Source organism: Crocuta crocuta, unplaced genomic scaffold (genome assembly GCF_008692635.1).
Source record: "Crocuta crocuta isolate KB4526 unplaced genomic scaffold, BGI_CrCroc_1.0 scaffold67, whole genome shotgun sequence".
NCBI classification, from domain to species: domain Eukaryota; kingdom Metazoa; phylum Chordata; class Mammalia; order Carnivora; family Hyaenidae; genus Crocuta; species Crocuta crocuta.
Window position 1 is genome coordinate 3316602 of NW_027531896.1, and position 20755 is coordinate 3337356.

Consider the following 20755-nt stretch of genomic DNA (forward strand, 5'->3'; position numbering starts at 1 on the left):
GGGAGAGAGAGAGAGGGAGAGAGAGGGAGAGGGAGAGGGAGAGAGAGAGAGAGAGAGAGAGAGAGAGAGAGAGAGAGAGAAGTGAACTGTAAGAGACTCTTAACTCCAGAGAAGAAACTGAGGGTTGATGGAGGAGGTGGGTGGGAAACAGGCTAAATGGTGATGGGTATTAAAGAGGGCACTTTTTGTGATGAAGTTATAGGTAAGTGATAAATCACTGGGGTGTTATAGGTAAGTGATGAATCACTGAATTCTACACCTGAAACCAATTTTACCATACATGTTAACTAACTTGAAATTAAAAAAAGAATAAAAGAAAAATGAAACCACAAGACTCAAAAGTAGCCTTGAACAAAGAAAAAGACATCCATTGTTTCTAACTAAGACTTTTCAAAAGCATCAAAAGTCTGTTCTCCCTAAATTAACTGAAACTCCTCTAGACATAGTTAAGTAAGATTCAAGCCAATAATAAAATTCATTTGGAAAAATAAGAGGAGAATTAGCCTCACGAGACATTAGCCATACACTACAAAGTCACTATAACTAAAACAGTGAGTTATTATAACATTAACAGGCAAACAGGCCAGTGGGACAGAATAAAAACCTCAGAAAACAGATCCACGTAGACCCACAGAAACAGACTCAATATTACAAAATGACCAGTCACCTCCCAAAGGAATAGGTAATATTAATACAATTTCAATCAGAATTCTAATGAAATCTGGAGGGAAGAATTTGACAAACCAATAAAAAATTCAACATTCAGGAAAAAAATCTCTGAGATGAGACACCGTCCCACACTGCCACACAAACAGGATATTTTAAAGAACAGTGAAGGGGAACTTGTTCTATAATAAGAGATAGATCAACTTGGACCTGTCATCTATCACACAATGAAACATTGAATACAATTTCATGGATCGCTATATAATAGTTATATATAACTGGAAAACATGTTAAATTAATAACAGTGTTTAACAGTGGAGCAAGGAGGGATGATCTAAGGGCCTACTACTTTTTGTTTTCAGTTACTTGCACTTTCTACCACAATCCCTACTGTTTGCAATAAAGGTAATTTTAAAATCTAAAAAATGGGAAGAAGCGAATACACTGGAGCCTCCACTGTTATGCTACGTTGCAAAGGGACTTGGTCAACAGCACTTCTAACTGTGTGGCGATTGTGTGTAATGAGGAGACAGGACTCTAAGAGGGGAGTACTGAACAGTGGGCTTCAGTGTGTAATTCTCTCAGTCCTGACAGTCACTGTGGTATCTTGAGAGACTCAATGGGGCCTCTCTCCCACCTCATCCATAACAACCAGGCTTTTCTTATTTACGGTCATACTGTACAGTGTTTCATCTGGAGAGATGATTCTATTACCTAAATAAAGTTTATAAACCACCCACCCAAAAGACTGCCAGGAGAACCACTATATTAAAGGCAACTAAGACTTGTTGATGAGGGGTGCCTGGGTAGCTCAGTTAAGCCTACGACTTGACTCTTCATCAATGCCGGGCTCCATGCTGAGTATGTAATCTGCTTGGAATTCTCTCTCTCTTCTCCTCCCCTTTCCCACTCACACTCTCTCGTGTGTACGTGTTTTCTCTCTCTCTCTCTGTCTCTCAATAAATATATATAAACATTTAAAAAATCTATTAAGGGGCACCTGAGCGGCTCAGTCAGTTAAGCATCCAACTTTGGCTCAGGTCATGATCTCATGGTTCATGGGTTCGAGGCTTGCATAGGGTTCTGTGCTGACAGCTCAGAGCCTGAAGCCTGTTTCAGATTGTGTCTCCCTCCCTCTCTCTCTGCCCATCCCCCACTTGTGCTCTCTCTCAAAAATAGACATTAAATTTTTTTTAATCTATTAAATAAAAGATCTATTACATTAATGAGCATTTAGTCACATTTTCTAAATACAAAGTATGCCTTTGTCAGAGAACTGGTACAACTCTCTAAATGCTACAAGCTGTTAAGAATCATTCCTCTTACATATAAGAACTTCAAGTCTGGTTTGAGGAGAACCGTAGAATAAATTACTGCATTTTATGAATCATTTTGTTTCCTAAAATCATTCTTTTTAATTCCAATGTAAGCAGAGGCTCCTGGGTGGCTTAGTTGGTTGAGCGGCTAACTCTTGATTTCAGCTCAGGTCAATTTCAGGGTCATAGGATCGAGCCCCACATGGGGCTCCATGTTGAGTGTGGAGCCTGATTAAAATTCTCTTTCTCTCTCTCCCCGCCTCTCTCCCCAGCTCATGCTCTTTCTTAAAAAACGTTCTAATCTAGGTAGATACACTTTCCTAATTACATCACACTAACCAGTCATTATGCCTCTCAGCAGTAAACACTGTATTTAAAAAGTTCTCTGGATAAACAAAAACTCGTGAGATTCCATGATCTGATTCTTCTGCCCACTGTTACTTGAAACATTTCAACTTCATGACTTGGTTCAGCATTTCTCTCTCCACGAGCAATACACAATAATTTCCAGGCTTTCTACATACCAGGGCTTATGCTCTGTGCCCAGGGGAGAACCACACAACCAAGAACTTGAGTGTTGATTTTAAAATTTCTGAAGTCAAATAATAAAAAAATAGTATAGAAGACAACATGAACGACCGATCTGCAGAGTTCAAAGCTGGGAGAGAACGGAGTTCAGGGAAAAGGGACAAAGGCTGCTGAGGAGATGAAGAACGTGGCTGGGGGCCTATGCACACATGACACAGGGCCCTTCCTGGCTTTTGGCTTGTGCACAGATGGATTTGCCAAACTACCTCACTAGAAATATATACTTTTGTCCAAAACTCACAGAACTATTCATTAAAAAGGGTGGAATGTACTACGTATGAATTAACCTTAATTAAAAACAAGGGAAAAACCCACCTGTCAATGACTATCTGTAAGACAATTTGGCATTTTGTATAAAATTTCAGAAACACATGCCCTAATACTCAGCAATTCTACTTTATTTGCCATTTATATCCAGAGTGCAAAATTATCCATTATACTCATTACAGCATTGTTTGTAAAATTTAAAAATCAAGTTGTTTTATTTTTCTGGATAAAATAATGTTTAGTGAACAGTTAGGTACAGAAACATAGGTCTAAGATGACACTTTTAAGGACTAAAAACGTAAAAATTCCTTCTGGAAGATAAGTTGATTTGCACAGATGAGAATGTCAATGAATGCAATCTCTCCACCTATAATAAACTGACTCACTACTCTCAATCTGTTCAAAATCATTTCCAAACACAGGTGAGTGCAGACATAAAATTCTGTACTTCAAGCTTAATCTTTATTGACTGACTTTTCCTGGTACTTAAGTTCATGAAAGCACAGACGTCTGCAGCCTGGCACTCTTCACAGCCACCACTAACACTGATGTGTACTACAATTCTCAAACTCTATCGTGAGTATCTATTGATTTAACTTTTCTGCATACATTTTCTTAGAAGTATGACAAGGTAAAGAGAGAGAAGAACATATGGAAGAACGCCTATGTTTTTATAAAAGTTTAGTTTGGGATGCCTGGGTGGCTCAGTCGGGTAAGCGTCCAACTTCAGCTCAGGTCATCATCTCACCGTTGGTGTTCGAGCCCCACATCCGGGTCATTGCTATCAGCGCAGAGCCCACTTCAGATCCTCTGTCCCTCCCTCTCTCTGGCTCTCCTCTACTCGTGCTCTCTCTCTCTCTCAAAAAAAAAAAAAAAACATTTAAAAGAAGTTTATTTTAGTAATCTCTACACCCAACACGGGGCTTGAACTCACGACCCCAAGATCAAGAGTCATAAGCTCCTCTGACTGAGCCAGCCAGGAACCCCTCCCTGGAAGTACTGATATGTTTTAATAATCAGAGGGCAAAAACAAAAAGTGGAGGCCTTTTTGTGAATAACACAAATCGTAAAAGACTTTAAAGGAAATGACTAATAAATTCCAAACTTTTGTATGATAAAAAATAAAGTAAAATATATTTAAAATTTAAAATCACTATTAAAAAGTTTTTAATCAAATAAATATGTGGGGAAAAGGTTTATAATCCTTGTAAACAAGGTAAATACTTTTGTGTTTGTTTACCTTTAGTAGTCAAGTAATTCTTGCCAATAAAAAGGTAAATAACCAAGTAGAAAAAGCACAGGATGGGAACCCTGGGTGGCTCAGTCCATTAGGTGTCTGACTCTCGATTTCAACTTGGGTCGTGATCTCACAGTTGTGGGATCGAGCACCACACTGTGTTCTGTACTGAACTTGGAGCCTATTTAACATTTTCTCTCTCCCTCTCCCTCTGCCCCTCCCTAGCATGCATGTTCTCGTTCTCTCTCTCTCTCTCTCTCAAAATAAGAGGGTGCCTGGGTGGTTCAGCCAGTTGGGCATCAGACTCTTGATTTCAGTTCAGGTCATGATTTCACAGCCGTGTGATCAAACCCTGCAGACTCTGTGGTGACAGCACTGAGTCTGCTTGGGATTCTCTCTCTCCTCTTTCTGCTCCCTCCCTGCTCTCACGTATGCTCTCTCTCTCAAAATAAGTAAACTTTACAGTTAAAAAAGAAGAAAAAGAAAAAGCACAAGATATTTAATTAAGGGCTAAAGATAACTAGGGCAAGCATAATTTCAATTTTAAAACATAGCAAAAAACCCTAAGACAATGATATATCAAAATGTGGGTGAAAAACGGAGGGTGAAAAAATCCTTCATAAACAGTGTTGGTAAAACCACCTGGTTCTTTCCTAATACAGTAATAGCCTTTTTGAAGCGCAAAGGAGCATTTTCAATACGTAAAATGTATATGCCGTTTCACCTCCAAGAAGTTATACTTGAAAAAATATACATGCATAGCTTTTCTAGTAGCATTAATTTGTAACATCAAAAATCGTAAACACTTTGGGCACCTCAGTGGCTCAATCAGTTAAGCATTGACTTCGGCTCAGGTCATGGTCTCACAGTTCGTGGGTTTGAGCCCCTCGTCGGGCTCTGTGCTGACAGCTAGCTCAGAGCCAGTAGTCTGTCTTTGGATCCTGTGTCTCCCTCTCTCTCTGACCCTCCCCTGCTCACGCTGTCTCCATCTCTCTCTCAAAAATAAAACATAAAAAAAATTTTTTTTTAAAGAAAAACGTAAAAACCTAAAAGTATATCAATAGGGGGCTGGAAGAGGGAATTATAGTACATCACGCAAATTTAAGACCTGCACAGTCAGTGAAAAGAATAAAAGTCGCTGTGCTCATAGAGAAAAGTACTACAGGTACATGGTTAACTGAGGAAAGCAGTTGCAGATTAACACGTGCACCACGGCACTGCCTGTGGCCTGTCCTGGATGGAGGGTAAGCCAGTGAGAACCAAACAAACACACCCGAAACGACCATAGTGACTAAATATGGTTTTGGAATGAAGGAAAGCGGATGATGTTCATTTCCTACATCACACATTTCTGCGTTTCATTTTTTAACATTAAGAATGTTTGCTTTTGAAATCAGAAAATAAAGGTTTTGTGTGTACAGTTTTAACAGGAGAAAGAAAAATTATGTCTTGTTAGGAAGATGTTTTGAAAACGCAAAGCTCTGAATCTCTCCCATACATAAACTACCCAGATTAGCCCGAATCCCCATCAAAATGTAACTGTTCACTAGAGTCCAGGCCCCCTCAGTTAGATGACGTAGGAGCATTCTGGATTTCCAGGCATGTACGTATCACATTAAGACACAAGTTCAACAATACCAATGTTCTTAAAGTTGCATTTAAAAGGAAAACACAGTCAGAAAACTCATAAAAATGTAAAATAAAAAACAAACAATTGATCAAATTATTTTCTGTTGGTATTTGTTGTATTTCTACAAGTAGAAGAACTTGTAACTTTTAAACTTTACCCCAAAAGATGTTTCTCCCATATGAGGAAAAGAATATTTGAGTTTCAAAACATTTGTTTTCATAGGACTTGAAACCCAAAGAAAAACATACCTTCTAAGAGCATTTCTGGAATGTCTGCTTGATATCTAGGTCCCACTCTGATTTCACCTTTGTCAGCTAATAGTGTTTTCACTGAAGGGTCATAGACCAAGGAGTAGAAAAAGGTATCCTAAAAAAAAAAAATGACAGAAAATATCTAGGTAAACTCAATTCCTTCTACTTCTTATAAAGCAATAAGGCCATGTCACGATAATAAAATCATAAAACTTCAGAGAACGTAATAAAATTTCATTTTGGTGAATAAATTCATAAATCTTGATGAAGAGAATGATGTTATTAATGTTACTACGTGAAACAGTATAAAATGAAATCAAGCAAAACCAACCTTACAATAAAGGTAGATTATGAAATTTTGTTGTGTGTTTGTTTTAGTCTAAAAGAAAACCATTTAACTGCTCTAAAACAGGATTCTGAAGCTAGCAAAGCTAAGCTCTAAGTCAAAGGTAAGACACCTGAATCAAGCAATCATTTAAATTCTCTAAAGCCCACAGCAAACAAGAAGGACACCAGGTGCCCTTACTCTGGAGTATCCATCCACATTTCACCAACATACTCAAATGATTACACATTTCACATTAAAGTTTAGAATAGTTGAGCTTACATACAATTTACTAATTAAAATGTCACACTGTATTATTCATTAAACATCTATTAATTCTAATTCTGGAGTTCTCCTTTAAATCCTGAAGTGTTCATATTTATATATATATAAATAGGTATATAAACATAACTACCTACCACCACCAGCATACCCACTAACTTTCCAAAGTCCTTTAAAATGCAGAAAGGCCCTAGTTACTGAGCCCAATGGATAAAGTGACCAGCCTACCAGGCCTTTGCTAAATTCTGCTCACTACTGGAGGTCTTCAAAGGTCTTGTCCCTGCTTCCTGCTACGATTCTGAGGGTTACCTACTAGACAACTCTGCATTATATCCTGGAGGGCCTGCTCAGCAGCACTTCACCAAGACCGCGCCAAGCAAGCTGCAAGTAGGAGGTAATCTACCAGATTTTACCAGATTTCTCCTTACAGACTGTGATAAAGGGAAAGGAGAAAACAGGACAAGGTGATACCATCCATTCAGAAATCTTCCTCATGGGTCACGGTCAAAAGAAAAGACTAAACAATAAAACACAACAATATGACAATTTACGCATAGAAAAAAAGTCTACCTAGGGAAAGGAAAAAAATCTGCAGAATATACAAACCAACCTGCTCAACAGGCTGAATGGGGGGGATCAATATGTAATCAGAATTGTTTGTTTTGTAAGACAGGAGCCACAAAGAATGTTAGTAGGTGACTAACGCTACTGCCATTGGTGCAGCATGGCTTTCAAAGTATGCATACTTCTGGTCACTCTTATTCTGTAAAATGTGTTAGGACAGTATTCTATAAAAATGGGATTTTTCCATATTTTACAGTAAAACAAAATGAAACTATTATGTAGGGTCACACAGGTTGCTTAAGATCCCTTAAGTTTATAAGGGCCAAATAGGGAAATTATTCAAAATGTAAACGTAATCTAATTTTACAAGAAATAAAAAATTGTGATTAGAAAGTTGTCCTTTGAGGGGTGCCCAGGTGGCTCAGTTAGTTAAGCATCAACTTTTGATCTCAGCTCAGGTTGTGATCACAGGTTCCTGAGTTCAGCAAAAATAGCACTTAAAAAAAAAAATTATACCATCTTAACAGCCAAATACAGCAGTAAAATAAACTGAAACATACTCATGTTTCCTTCTGTTATTTCTGCTTCTGTGAACTAATGCTAACATCTGAGCATTCTCTTTATCCATATTATTATCCATATGTTGACTGACAACAAACACTATTACTTTCTTTTCTAAATTTCACAAGAGTAAGTTATAAAGACTATCAACCTTTTTTCTGCCTTGAACATTTACCCCCTCTTAGTTTGCCCTATTCAATGTTCTAATGTACACTAGTTCCACGTGTCTGCATCAATCTCTTATAGTTATGTTTTCTTCATTTGAGATGAGGGACAACACTTTTAAGTACAATAAAAAATTTATTTTGAAGAAAATATATCCCTTTGATTCTTTAAACACACACACACACAGATTTTGGAAAACAAAAACAACGTGACAGTATAAAGGTTAAATCCTCAAATGTCAACAGTAAAAGTTTTCCCATCGTGAAATATTCGGTTTACAGGAATTTCCTCCCTCCGATGAAGTATATGCTCTCAATTAACTTGATAAAAAAATGTTTAAAATGTTTGTTGAAGTTCACAGAAAGAAACACTTGTAGTTAACCAAGTTTACTGGGATACCAGGAAAGAAAGCAAACCACCAGTGCTAAGATCTCATCTGGAAAAAGCCGAACAGAAAAACTCTTTATTTAAAAAACAACAACAACAACAACAACAAAAAAAAAAACAAAAAAAACCAGGGAGGAGGACCTGTATACTAAAGTCACTTAGTTTATAAAGCCAAAAATATTTCTACTGCTTCCAACTAAAGCATCATACCTTATACAGCCTTTCATTGTCCACTTACAGAAGACAGGCACGGGAGCTTTCGCCAACTCGTCTCTCAGTTCACCAGAAAAATCAAATGACCTAAATGTACTCTGGTCATTATACTTCTATATAATGCTGCAATAATTTGTTGCAAGAAGAAATAAATTCAAAGGTATGGGATTCATGTGAAATTGAGGGGAAAAAAACCATAAAATAATTGTAATTGTGAATTACCTCTTTATCAAGATATGACAATACTGACTCTGTCTCATTCAGAAGGGCAACACTGCATTTTCCCCTGTTGAAAAAGGGAAAAAGTGAATGAATGTAAGAAAGGCCACCTCACCTTCACAGTGATGACATATACAAAGTCAGGAATATGCAGAATGTAAAATTGCTGTTAAGAAACTAGATGGCAGATAGGAATATACATAAATGTTTATACGTAGACTCGCTTTACAATCCTGGTATTGTATAATAACGTAAAAAATAAGACTTTTTGTAGACATTTACTGTGAGGCTAACCTGTGGAAGGAACTGTTGTTAGGCAGTAAATTTTATAACATAAAACACTTCAGAGGTATTTCCTAATTATTACAGAGGAAAAAAAGGAGTACAATGAAACCTTCAGATTAAAAGTGAATTTCTGAATCTCTAAAGAGTTAATATGAAGTGATTTTATACAGGGAGTCGTTAGACAGACTTCACCATGCAAACCAGTACCTAAATAATCTTCGGATTTTTTAAAGTAGAAACTGCATATGAGGACGTAAAAATAATACACATTCATCAAGATTAACTAGCTTACCTTTACTGACCTTGCTTTAAAGACTAGTTAAAAATTAAATGCACTGCCATAAAGTAAGGGGCAAAATAAAGATCTACAGATTCAAAGACCTTGAAGTCTGATGGCATTTACCTTTGATCATAGCCCTTGGTGTGAATTTGAAAACGAGTGTCTATTAAAAAAAAAAAAGAAAGAAAGAAAGAAAGAAAAAAAAAAGGAAAAGGCTTGCCAGACTTGAGAAAAATTAAGGTTATACAGGTAGAGGCATTTATTACAAACACTTTTAATCATCCTATCTTGAAAATTTCTGTAGAGCTACAAATTTGACAGGAGAATTTTGACAGACATTTCAAGTTACAGATATTTGGATAGAACTCCCAAAATATTTTTTTTAAGTGTCATGATGTTATTTGACTTTGTGAATAAAAGTCACTTCTTGCTCATCACAAAATAACAAGCAAAAAACTAATATGTCACATATACATTGAATGGGAAGCTAAAATAGCAGGCTGTTGGAATATCAGAGTGAAAAATAATTCAAAGGAAAAGATTACCAAAAGCAAACTAAAATGTAAAACACTAACACATTGGTCAAAAATTAGTTTACCAAACATTTTGCAAATGTATATTTCTTAAGGTTAAAAAAGTTTTCCCTTCATGAAAACAGCTTTTTCTGGTAATCACCTACAGTTAACATCACTTCAAAAGACTTCTGAGAATATGCATTATTTCCATATTATCCTGTCATATCTCTAATTTGGTTAGTGAGAGTTATAAAGGTTTTTGGTTTTTCTAATACATTTTATTCATGCAAATTACTGAAGCAGAAAAATTAACATTATTACTTCAGAGCCTATAACAACACTCACAGTCAACAATTACCTGACGTGCTCTTAGAAAGGACAGAATTAGGAGCAGGGAAATTGCTCGGCTGAGGTCTGAACATCTACAGCTGTCACCAGAAGAACTTCTATGACCTGTGTGTATGCTCCGAACACAGGCAGTGTGCATAAGTGGGTTTCCAAAAATAGGTTTCGTCTATTTTTTTTTTTTTTTGCCTCTGTAACAGCTGACAAAGCAGTATTTCTAACATTTAACACTTAATTACCTAGAAGAAATAAAATCTTGTTTTTTAAAGTTCTCTAAAGTCACTTTTTTTTAAGTGCAGAGGAGCAAAAGCTGAATATAGATACCACTTTCTTTAATAGTCACTTGAAGTTCAAGGACAAACAATACAGCATACTTAAGAGTCTCCTCCATACTGTCTGAAATGATGAGAGGATTTAAACTGAATCACCAAACCACTATTTTCATATCTGTATTAGGAGATAAGAAAACTCTGGTTATATACTCTTTTAGAGATAGGGCATGACTACAAAATCAAGAGGATATCCAGCTACTCTAAAATATAAATTATTTGGGGGAATGTAGCTGTTATGCAAAGATGAAAAAATAATACAAGATTTTTCATTTGTAAATTTTCTTTACCATAGCTATGTATTTTTGTTCCAAATTAAAAATGAAACTCTGAGGGGCACCCAAGTCAGTTTAAGCATCCAACTTCGGCTCAGGCCATGATCTCATGGTTCATGAGTATGAGGCCCATATTGGGCTCTGCGCTAACAGCTCAGAGCCTGGAGCCTACTTTGGATTCTGTGCCTTCTTGTCTCTCTGACTCTCCACTGCTCATGCTCTGTCTCTTTCTCTCAAAAATAAACATTAAAAGTTTTTTTACAAAAAAAAGAAAGAAAAATGAAAATCTGACACTTAAAATATTCAAATACATATACTAACAGCTAACAAAGCAGGAGGTTGAGTCAGATTATTTTATGGAGTAAATATGAATATGTAATTAACAGATGTACTACCACGCCAAGTGTTGTTGATAAAAGTAGTTTAAAAAGAGATTTAAAGTGCTGGCTTCCTTTATGCTGAACAAATCTTGGCTCAGAAAAAAAAAAAAGAAATTTTAAGCTAACCCCAAACTAAAGGAACTATTATCAAACTGTGAATATAGATGATCCAACTGATTTATGCTAAATCTGAAGCAATGGCCCTAATTGTGCTCTTCCACCATACTTCCATTCTTAAAGAATAAAGATACCCAAACATGATGATAAAAATATAAAATACATCAAGGACCTTAACACAATCAAAGATCACTCCAGGCCTATATAATTATTTATATTGCTTTTCTACAAGAACTATATATAGTAACACAGAATTTTTCACTGAAAAGAGTTTTAAAAACCTACTCTGTTTGCTTCAGAGACTGGGCAGGGTGTTGGGACAAAGAGAAATGTGAATAAATAATTATGACACAACGCAGTCCTGTGTTTTATGGCAGCTTCTGATCAGCCTATCTGCTTAACAGGATATTCAGTATACTCCCACAGATTCAAAAACCACATGTATAATGTGCACCCAGGTTATAGATTTATTTTATTTAAAGACACTACCTATTTGTATAAATGAAAGAAGTTTAAATTAGCATTCATTTCCCCAGTGCCTGAAGACTTTCGGTTTCATACCACTGCAGCTTGTAGAATGAATGGTGCAGCACCACTAAGGTCCCTGCTTAGGAAAGTGAAAATTTCTTAGTGTCACACCAGACTTATTGAAGCCAAATGTCCTGGGGAGGGATCAAGAAATCTGCATGGTTAACAAGTATCACCAAGTGATCCTTAGTCAGATTTACCGAATCCAAAGATCTCAGGGAGGGATCAAAGAATCTACATGGAAAATAAGCATCACCCAGTGATCTTTAGGCACAATGACCTTGAAAAACTCCTACTACAAATGGAGTCTGACTAAACTTTCCTTGTTCAATGAAAGACAATAGTTTTTCATTAAAGAAAGGCATTTTTCTCAATGGTGTTATGAGTCTTACAGTTGTTCTGGATTCTGAACATTTTCTCATGCTAAATTTTGTGATTGGAAATTCAGCAAGTAGACAGTTTTAAACAGTATTTAATCCAANCAGCAATAGTGTAAAATAGGGCAAAAGGAGATTCAAAATTCTGAATGAAATGATTTCCAAATCAAAATTTTATGCTTAAGCAAATCATCGGTTAAGTGCAGAAAACATTTTCAAGATGAGCAAGGACTAAGAATTTTTTACATTTTGGAAGACTAACTGAAAGGCAAGGCAAGAGGGGCGCCTGGCTATCTCAGTCAGTAGAGCATGTGATTCTCGGTCTCAGAGTCTGAGTTGGAGCCCCACGTTGGGTATATAGCTTACTAAAAAAATACAGAAGAAGAAAAAGGAGGAGTGCCTGGGTGGCTCAGTCAGTTGAGTGTCCGACTTTGGCTCAGGTCATGATCTCATAGTTTGTGGATTCGAACCCCGCATCAGGCTCTGTGCTGACCACTACCTCAGAGCCTGGAGCCTGTCGTCGGATTCTGTGTCTCCTTCTCTCTCTAACCCTCCCCTGCTCACACTGTCTGTCTCTCTCAAAAAACAATAAAACATTAAAAAAAAAAAAAAGATGAAAAAGGAAAGGGAAAACAATTATTAAGTCCACAGAAGATAAAAGGTTGTATGAGAAAGAATATATGGAGAATCCTTACATGTTCATAAAATACAATGACTGATTATTAAGTTAAATTGTGATGTATTAGAAACACAAGGGAAAGGAAATAGAGAAAAAGTAGAGATTTCTGAAACTGAAAAAGTGAGAGTAGCAGTATAAGAGGTATAAATGCAGGAGCCACTGAGAAAAGCTGAAAATGACTATGTGGGGGATCTCTGCTTATGACTGCCTTGGATGTTATCACACAGGTTTTGATTTTTAAAAATACAATTTAGGGGCAACTGGATGCTCACTAGGTTGAGTATCCGACTTTAGCTCAAGTAATGATCTTGCAGTTTGTGGGTTCCAGCCCTGTGTCAGGCTCGCTGCTGTTGGTGCAGAACCTGCTTTGGATCCTCTGTCCCCCCACCCCTGTCTCTCTCTGCCCCTTCCCTACTTGCACACTCTCTCTCTCAAAAAAAAAAAAAACATTTTAAAAACTCCAATATAAATCTTAAAACACACACACACACACACACACACACACACACACAATTTAAACTGAAAGTAAAAGGGGGATCCTGATTAGATAAAGTATATAAATTTGTATAAATAATATATACATACCAAGGAAGCAAAGATTATTTACCATGACTCTATATTAGGTTTTCTCAGTTTGGCACTATTTTTCTTAATGTTTATTTATTTCTTTTGAGAGGGAGAGTGAGCATGCACACACTCGGGAGAGACAGAGAATCCCAAGCAGGCTCCTTGCTCAGCACAGAGCCAGGCCCATGAGATCAGGATCTGAGCTGAAAAGAGTTGGATGCTTAACCAACTGAGCCATCCAGGCGCCCCTCAACTTTGGGATTATTAACACATGAAGCCAGGTAATTAATTCTTTGTTGAGGAGGGCTGTCCTATGAAAGTAGGGTGTTTAGCAGCATCCCGGGCCTCTGCTGACTGGATGACAGTAGCACCCCTACACATAGCTGAAACAACCAAATCTGTCCAGACTTGAATGAATGGTCCCGAGGAGACAAAACTGCCCCTGGTTGAGAATCACTGTTCTACATTATAGAACTGATGAACCATGGGCTAACTGTATCTTTCTAACAAACACTTATGGACTGTTTTATATAAGTGAAAGAATGTGATTTTATGGATCTTTAGACTATAAAAAGGACCAAAAAAAAGGGAAAGAAATCTGGAATCCTTTAAACATTTCTATTCAAAGATACATTTTCAAATACTGCTTTAACAGATGTTAAGAAATAAAAATTAAAGAAGGCTAAAAACAAAAGCAACAACAACAAAAACGTAGAACATCTGTTTGAGTACAAAAGATAAAGGAATAAAAAGCCAAGAAGGCCAAGCTTAATGTGATAGATCAATGGATTCTGCTACGAAAAATGACAATTAGTGTTTTGGAAAACTCATTCTGTCTGTGGTACGTAGAGAATGCCAAAGCAACAAAGCTTTAATCCATGATTCTGAAGATTTGATAACAAATATGAAACAAACTATAAAAGAGGTATTCAAGGGTGAAAAAATCCTTCTCTTGGTGCCACTTTTCCCTTTTATAGCTAAGACAAAGTAGAATGTCCAAAAGAAAGCAGTAGGTGCTAGGAAGATTCTCTTCCCTGGGACAGGATGACAAACTGTGCTGATCACCAAGGCACTTCCACAACCATACGGACCACCAGAGCTTGGGATAACATGTAAAATAAAATTTCATCCAGCCCCATGCTTTTCTGCACTGGGACTCTGATCAGAGAAGGAAACACTTCAACCCACAGATGATAAGTTGATCATTTCAAAGTAAAGATTTTACCATACAATGACAACATTCAAGACAAAGTGTGCTAAACACATGGGCTTTAAAATGTAGGGCGCCTGAGAGTGGCTTAATCGGTTAAGCATCTGACTTTGTCTCAGGTCATGATGTCATGGCTCATGAATTCAAGCCCTGCATCGGGCTCTGTGCTGACAGCTCAGAGCCTGGAACCTGTTTCAGATTCTGTCTCCCTCTCTCAACAATAAATATACAGTTTTTAAAAAAAGTTAAACTGTGATATGATTTTTCTCTTCACAGTATTTGGCTTAGGTCAAGATCTCACAGTTCATAGCTCAAGTCCCACACTGAGTGAGCTGGAGCCCGGCTTCATGTAAAAAACATGAGCGCCCCCCCTTCTCTCTCTTTCCCTTTCTCCCTCTTTCCCTCTTTTTCTCTGCGCCTCCCTCACTTGCACCCACTCTCTCAAATAAATAAATAAAAAATAAAAGTTGGCTATTTTTCAATGAAAATAAGTCTTTTAAAACTTGTTTTCTTGGGGTGCCTAGGTGCCTCAGTCAGCTAAGCCTCCAACTGAGGTCATGATCTCACAGTTGGTGCTCGTGAATTTAAGTCACTAAGTTTAAGGCTCTCTGCAGTCAGCTTCAGATCCTCTGTCCACCTCTCTCTCTTCCCCTCCCCTGTTTGCTCTGTCTCAAAAACAAACATTTAAAAAGTAATTGTTTTCTCAAGTCACCTGGCTGGCTCAGTCAGTAAAGCATGCAGGATCATGAATTCAAACGCACATCAGGTGTAGAGCTTACTTAAAAAAAATTTTTTTAGGGGCGTCTGGGTGGCTCAGTTGCTTAGGCATCCGACTTCAGCTCAGGTCATGATCTCACAGCTGGTGTGTCTGAGCCCCATATTGGGATCTGTGCTGACAGCTTGGAGCCTGGAGCCTGCTTCAGATTCTGTCTCTCTCTCTTTCTGCCCCTCCTCTGCTTGCACTCTGTTTCCTCTCTCTGAATATAAGTAAACATTAAAAAAAATTTTTTTTTAATTTTTTGGGTGGGGGAGGCACCTGGGTGGCTCAGTTGGCTAAGCATCCAACTTCAGCTCAGGTCATGACCTCACGGTCTGTGGATTCGAGACCCATATCAGGCTACTTCATGACTGCCCAGAACTTGGAGCCTGCTTCAGAGTCTGTGTCTCCCTCTCTCTCTGCCCTTCCCCGCTTGGACTCTGTCTCTCTCTCAAAAATAAGTAAATATTTTTAAAAAGTTGTTTTTTAAATTTATTTTTGAGAGAGAGAGAGAGAGAGTGTGTGTGAGCAGGGGAGGACCAGTGAGAGAGGGAGACACAGACTCTGAAGAAGGCTCCAGGCTNACTGAGCCACCCAGGCGCCCCTAAATTTTTTTTTTTAATTTGAAACAGAGAGAGAGAGAGAGAGAGAGCGCACAAGTGAATTAGAGAGGGAGAGACAATAGGCAGGGGAGGGATATAGAGAGGGGAAGAGAAAAAATCCCAAGCAGGCTCCACGCTCAGCATAGAATCAATCCAACATGGGGCTCGAACTCGTGACCCTGAGATAATGGCCTGAGCTGAAATCAAGAGTTAGACACTCAACCAACTGAGCCACCCAGGCGCCCCTTGTCAAGAATATTCTTGGGGCACCTGGGTGGCTCAGTCAGTTAAGCTCAGGTCATGATCTCACGGTCCATGAGTTCAAGCCCCGTATTGGGCTCGGTGCTGACAGCTCAGAGCCTGGAGCCTGCTTCGGATTCTGTGCCTCCCTCTCTCTTTGCGCCCCCCCACCCCATCCCCCTCCTCTTTGCACACACTCTTTCTCTCTGTCTCTTAAATAAACATTTTTTTAATGGTTAAAAAAGTACAAAAGGGGGGTGCCTGGGTGGCTTAGTTGGTTAAGCGTCCGACTTTCGCNAAAAAGTACAAAAGGTGAAACAGCAAAACATCAAGGAAACACAGGAGGGCACCTCCATGATCACAGGAAACCTCTGCCTATTCCATGGTGGTGACATTTTGATTTGGTTTTGAATGAGCATTCTTTCTGAGTGACAACGTATTCTTACTCCAGTTTCATTCTGCTCCTTCACGTATATCAAACTTCTCAGGCATGTCTGTCAGCTTCTCAAGAAAGGAATTTTTCCAGCCTTTATTTAACTGTCCTCCCCTCCTCCTGCTGTTCCATTGTTTCTTTTCCAGCCACATTTCTCAAATATTTAAAAACAAACCAACTAACCTAGAAAGAGCAAAGATGACACCAGTGGCGCTGAAGAATAAGCATCGCTTAATGAGAGAGGAAGCTACAGATGAGTAATGTGGCACCTCTGCCGTTCCACATCCGTTCCAGCAACACGCAGCCAAAATGCAACAAATACACGAAAGAGTAGGACAAAAAATGCACTAAGGATGCACCAAAATGTCAGTGCTGCTGAACGGAGAACTACAGAGGGTGTGTGTGTGTGTGTGTGTGTGTGTGTGTGTGATAGAGACAGTGAATCTTTTTCTGTATTTGACATTTCAACAAATTATAATTCTTTCATTATCAGAAAATAACCAACAAAAGTTTATTTTTAAATTTTAATATGCAGTAATGCTGAAGGAACAACAAAATGGGACTATTCATAATATACTGTGGTGGGAATATACACTGACAATAATTTAAAATTTTTCTTTAATGTCTTTAGACATTTTTGAGAGAAAGAGACAGCATGTGAGCGGGGGTGGGGGGGGAGGGGAGGGCAGAAGGAGAGAGAGACAAAATCCAGAACAGGTTCCAGGCTTTGGGCTGACAGCACAGAGCCCACATGGGGCTCCAACTCACAAACTGTGAGACCATGACCTGAGCCAGAGTCAGACACTTAACCAATTGAGCCACCAAAGTGCCCCTAAATTGACAATAATTCTTTTTTTTTTAATGTTTTATTTATTTCTAAGAGAGAGTGAGAGAGACAGCATGAGCAGGGGAGGGTCAAAGAGAGAGGGAGATACAAAATCTGAAACAGGCTCCAGGCTCTGAGCTGGCAGTCAGCACACAGCCCAACGCGGGGCTCAAATCCATGAGCCATGAGATCACGACCTGAGCCGAAGTTGGACGCTTAACTGACTGAGCCACCCAGGTGCCCCAAATTGACCATAATTATTGAAGGAAACAGCATTTTGCAAGAAAACTATTTGAAAAATGTACACCTAAATTAGAAAAAGATCTGTTGGGGCACCTGGGTGGCTCAGTCGATTGGACGTCTGACTCTGACCCAGGTCACGATCTCATGGTTCATGAGTTCAGTCTCCATGTTGGGCTTGCTGATGCCAGCCCATCGGTGAAGAGCCTGCTTCAGATCCTCTGTCTCTTTCTCTGTCTCTGCCCCTCCACTTACGCTTTCTCTCACAAAAATAAATAAATTATTTTAAAAAAGAAGAAAAGGTCTACTGTCAAACAGTATGTTATAGTTAATGATACGAGTTTAGCACTATTGGAGAAGGGAGGATAAAGAGGAGTTCTCAGTGGATTTCCATTTATTCTGTCTTCATCAGAACCAGCCATGTTGTCAGGAAGGAAGCAGAAAAAGATGAATGCAAAATGGCATTTTCCTTCTCTGTCTAATGTCCAAATTTGCAAATTTTGAAATAAACTTCTACTCATTATATGCCTAATGTGTTTTCATTTCAAAAAATAAAAAAGGAAAATGTAGAAAACCATAAAGAAGAAAGTTGCTTGCATTCTCTGATATTAAAACAAATCTGAAATCCATCAAATAACAAATTCCTATTTACATTCATGATGTAGCTACATGCTTACTAAATGAAAATGATCTCATTTATTCATCTAGTAAGATCACTGAGTAAATAAAATAAAATAATTCTTCAATAAATAAATCAGTATATATATCTCTCTACAAACATCGAGAGATATATGCATCGAGAACTCTGCTTAAATAAAATCCCACAAGTAGAACTGTTAGATCAAAGGCTATGTACATATTACAATCTAATGTTTCTGATTATACTAACACTTGAATACAGGAGAGTTATTTATCTGTTTCCCTACCCTTATTAACAATGGATATTAAGACAAGAACTATGGTCATCCATCACCCAAATAACTCTTGTTCACTAGAAACTTCCATTCTCCCTTTCTCATGGTTGCTACATACTGCTCATAAATTCACTTTTTTCACTGACAGTATATATACAAAAACAATTTCCTACCCTCTTCTGCCTAGCCCTCCCAGTAAAAGCTTGACACTGACTCTGAGTAACTCACTCTCCCCCAGAACCCTGAGCAACCTGTAATTCCATACATCCAATCTTTAATTCTCATGAAAGGAGAGGGGTGCGCAATCTAAAATTTCACTTACTATCAGTAATAATTAAGAAGAGATTATTCTATTATCTGTTGATGATTTTCATTTCCTTAAAGATAACAAAGTTAAATGAAAACTATGCAAGCTTCAAATTTGGACTGGCTATTCTGTGCTGTGCTCTGCAGTAGGCAGGAAAAAGATAAAGATCCCAATCTTCAAGAATCTAACACTCTGGGGCATCTGGGTGGCTCAGTCGGTTAAGCATCCAACTCGATTTTGGCTCAAGTCATAATCTTACGGTTCATGAGATCGAGCCATGTGTTGCGCTCTGCATTCACAATGCAGAGCCTGTTTGCATCCTCTCTCTCTCTCTCTCTCTCTCTCCCCCTCTGCCCTTCCTCGGCTCTCTTTCTCTCAATATAAATGAACTTTCAAAAAATAAAAAAGGAATCTTACACTCTAAGATGGTGTCTAGACAAATCTAGACCATCTAGACAAATTATCCCTAAGCCACAAGATTTTTATCAGCTGCTTAAGATACTTTTTCAATTGAATTAAGAAAGCTCCTCATTTTGGAGGTGAGAAGACCATGCAGAAGCAACAGGGTATCACATAAACCAAGAAAAGTTTACTACAAATTGTTGCTACAGCCGGTCTTCCACAGAGCAATAATGGTCATTATGATGACAGCGATGCTTCTATTCTGGAATCTGAACCTAAAATTTGTTTAAAAAGATAAGAATATAAGGCTTTCTCTAAAGCACCTGCCATTAAGGGACTGCCTGAACACTATGTGCACCTATGTCTTTAAGACTTATCCTACTGCTGACATCACATATAGGTTCTGGAATAGGTTCTCTGGACTTCTTAAAAAGCATAGTCAAGGGTTGAGCAATGAGGTAGACAGGATCCTTACCACAGATGCTCCGAATGAGGACCAGGTCTGTGACACAGATATAATGGTTTATCTAACACCACTCACCCTCATAACAAGACAGACTTAAAGAACGAATCGTCAAGTCCAAAGCCCTTACTACAGGAAAAATTTGAGGCCAATAATCAACAGGTACCTAAGAAAATGCCTTTAAGACACAATGAAGCATAACTTCAAAGGCTGTGATCCAGATCCCAAGGCTGGCAAGCAGGTAAGGACTGGCTCTTTTTAAATAACTAACTACCTGCAGCAGAGGCCTGGAGTAGGCATTAATCATTACACGTATAAGGCTGTAATTAACAGCTTATAAAAAGCCAAGCTCTTTGTGTTCAGGATGTGGAAAAATGGACAGTGGACCATATATAAGACACATCCATAAGCTGAGACACCCAATCAAGCAGGCAGTTCCTACTTCTCACTATGTATCTAGCATTACAGCATCATCTGTTAGTATATAACAGTACAGTCTATATGATTAACTTAGCTTTTAATTCAGTTCTGTCCATTTGACTTGAACATATCATAGAAAAATTATGTGAAAAAATAAAATATCAAAGAGCCTGCCTATCCAACAAGTAACTCAATAGCTTTCTTTTTATCTCTGATGTTTTTTTAACACTTACAGTCACGTATATATCATAATGCTGTCTGTCTATCTGCAGCCAGGTGGTCTGGTTCAATTTCTCAATCTGCCATGTAAGAGCTGTGAAAGTGACAAGCTACTTTATCTTTTTGTGTTTCAGTCTCATCTGTAAAATGGGGATAATAACAGAACCTATGTTATAAAGTGATTGTGGAGATTAAATTAAATACATGTAAAACAACTGGAATAATATCTGTCACAAAAGTTGAATGGAAGAATTTTTGAAAGCCAAGTTCAATCAATATGGCCTATCTGTGAGACTGAATACAATATTATGTATCCATAACAGGTCTTGCAGCTGCGTAACAATTTTATGGCGCTTTAGAGTGTTTGTAGCATA

The 20755-nt window shown here is 38.1% G+C and overlaps 1 protein-coding gene across 1 annotated transcript in view; it reads right to left on the reverse strand.

The window, feature by feature from the left end:
* The window catches only part of MTA3 (metastasis associated 1 family member 3), a 171152-nt gene that overhangs the window by 87492 nt on the left and 62905 nt on the right, over positions 1-20755 (reverse strand). Inside the window, exons 4-5 of the mRNA XM_077773462.1 lie at positions 8675-8738; positions 5953-6070 (exon numbers count right to left, since the gene is read on the reverse strand). Of these exons, the coding sequence (XP_077629588.1) occupies positions 5953-6070; positions 8675-8738 (182 nt within the window). The remainder of the gene's footprint in view (positions 1-5952; positions 6071-8674; positions 8739-20755) is intronic.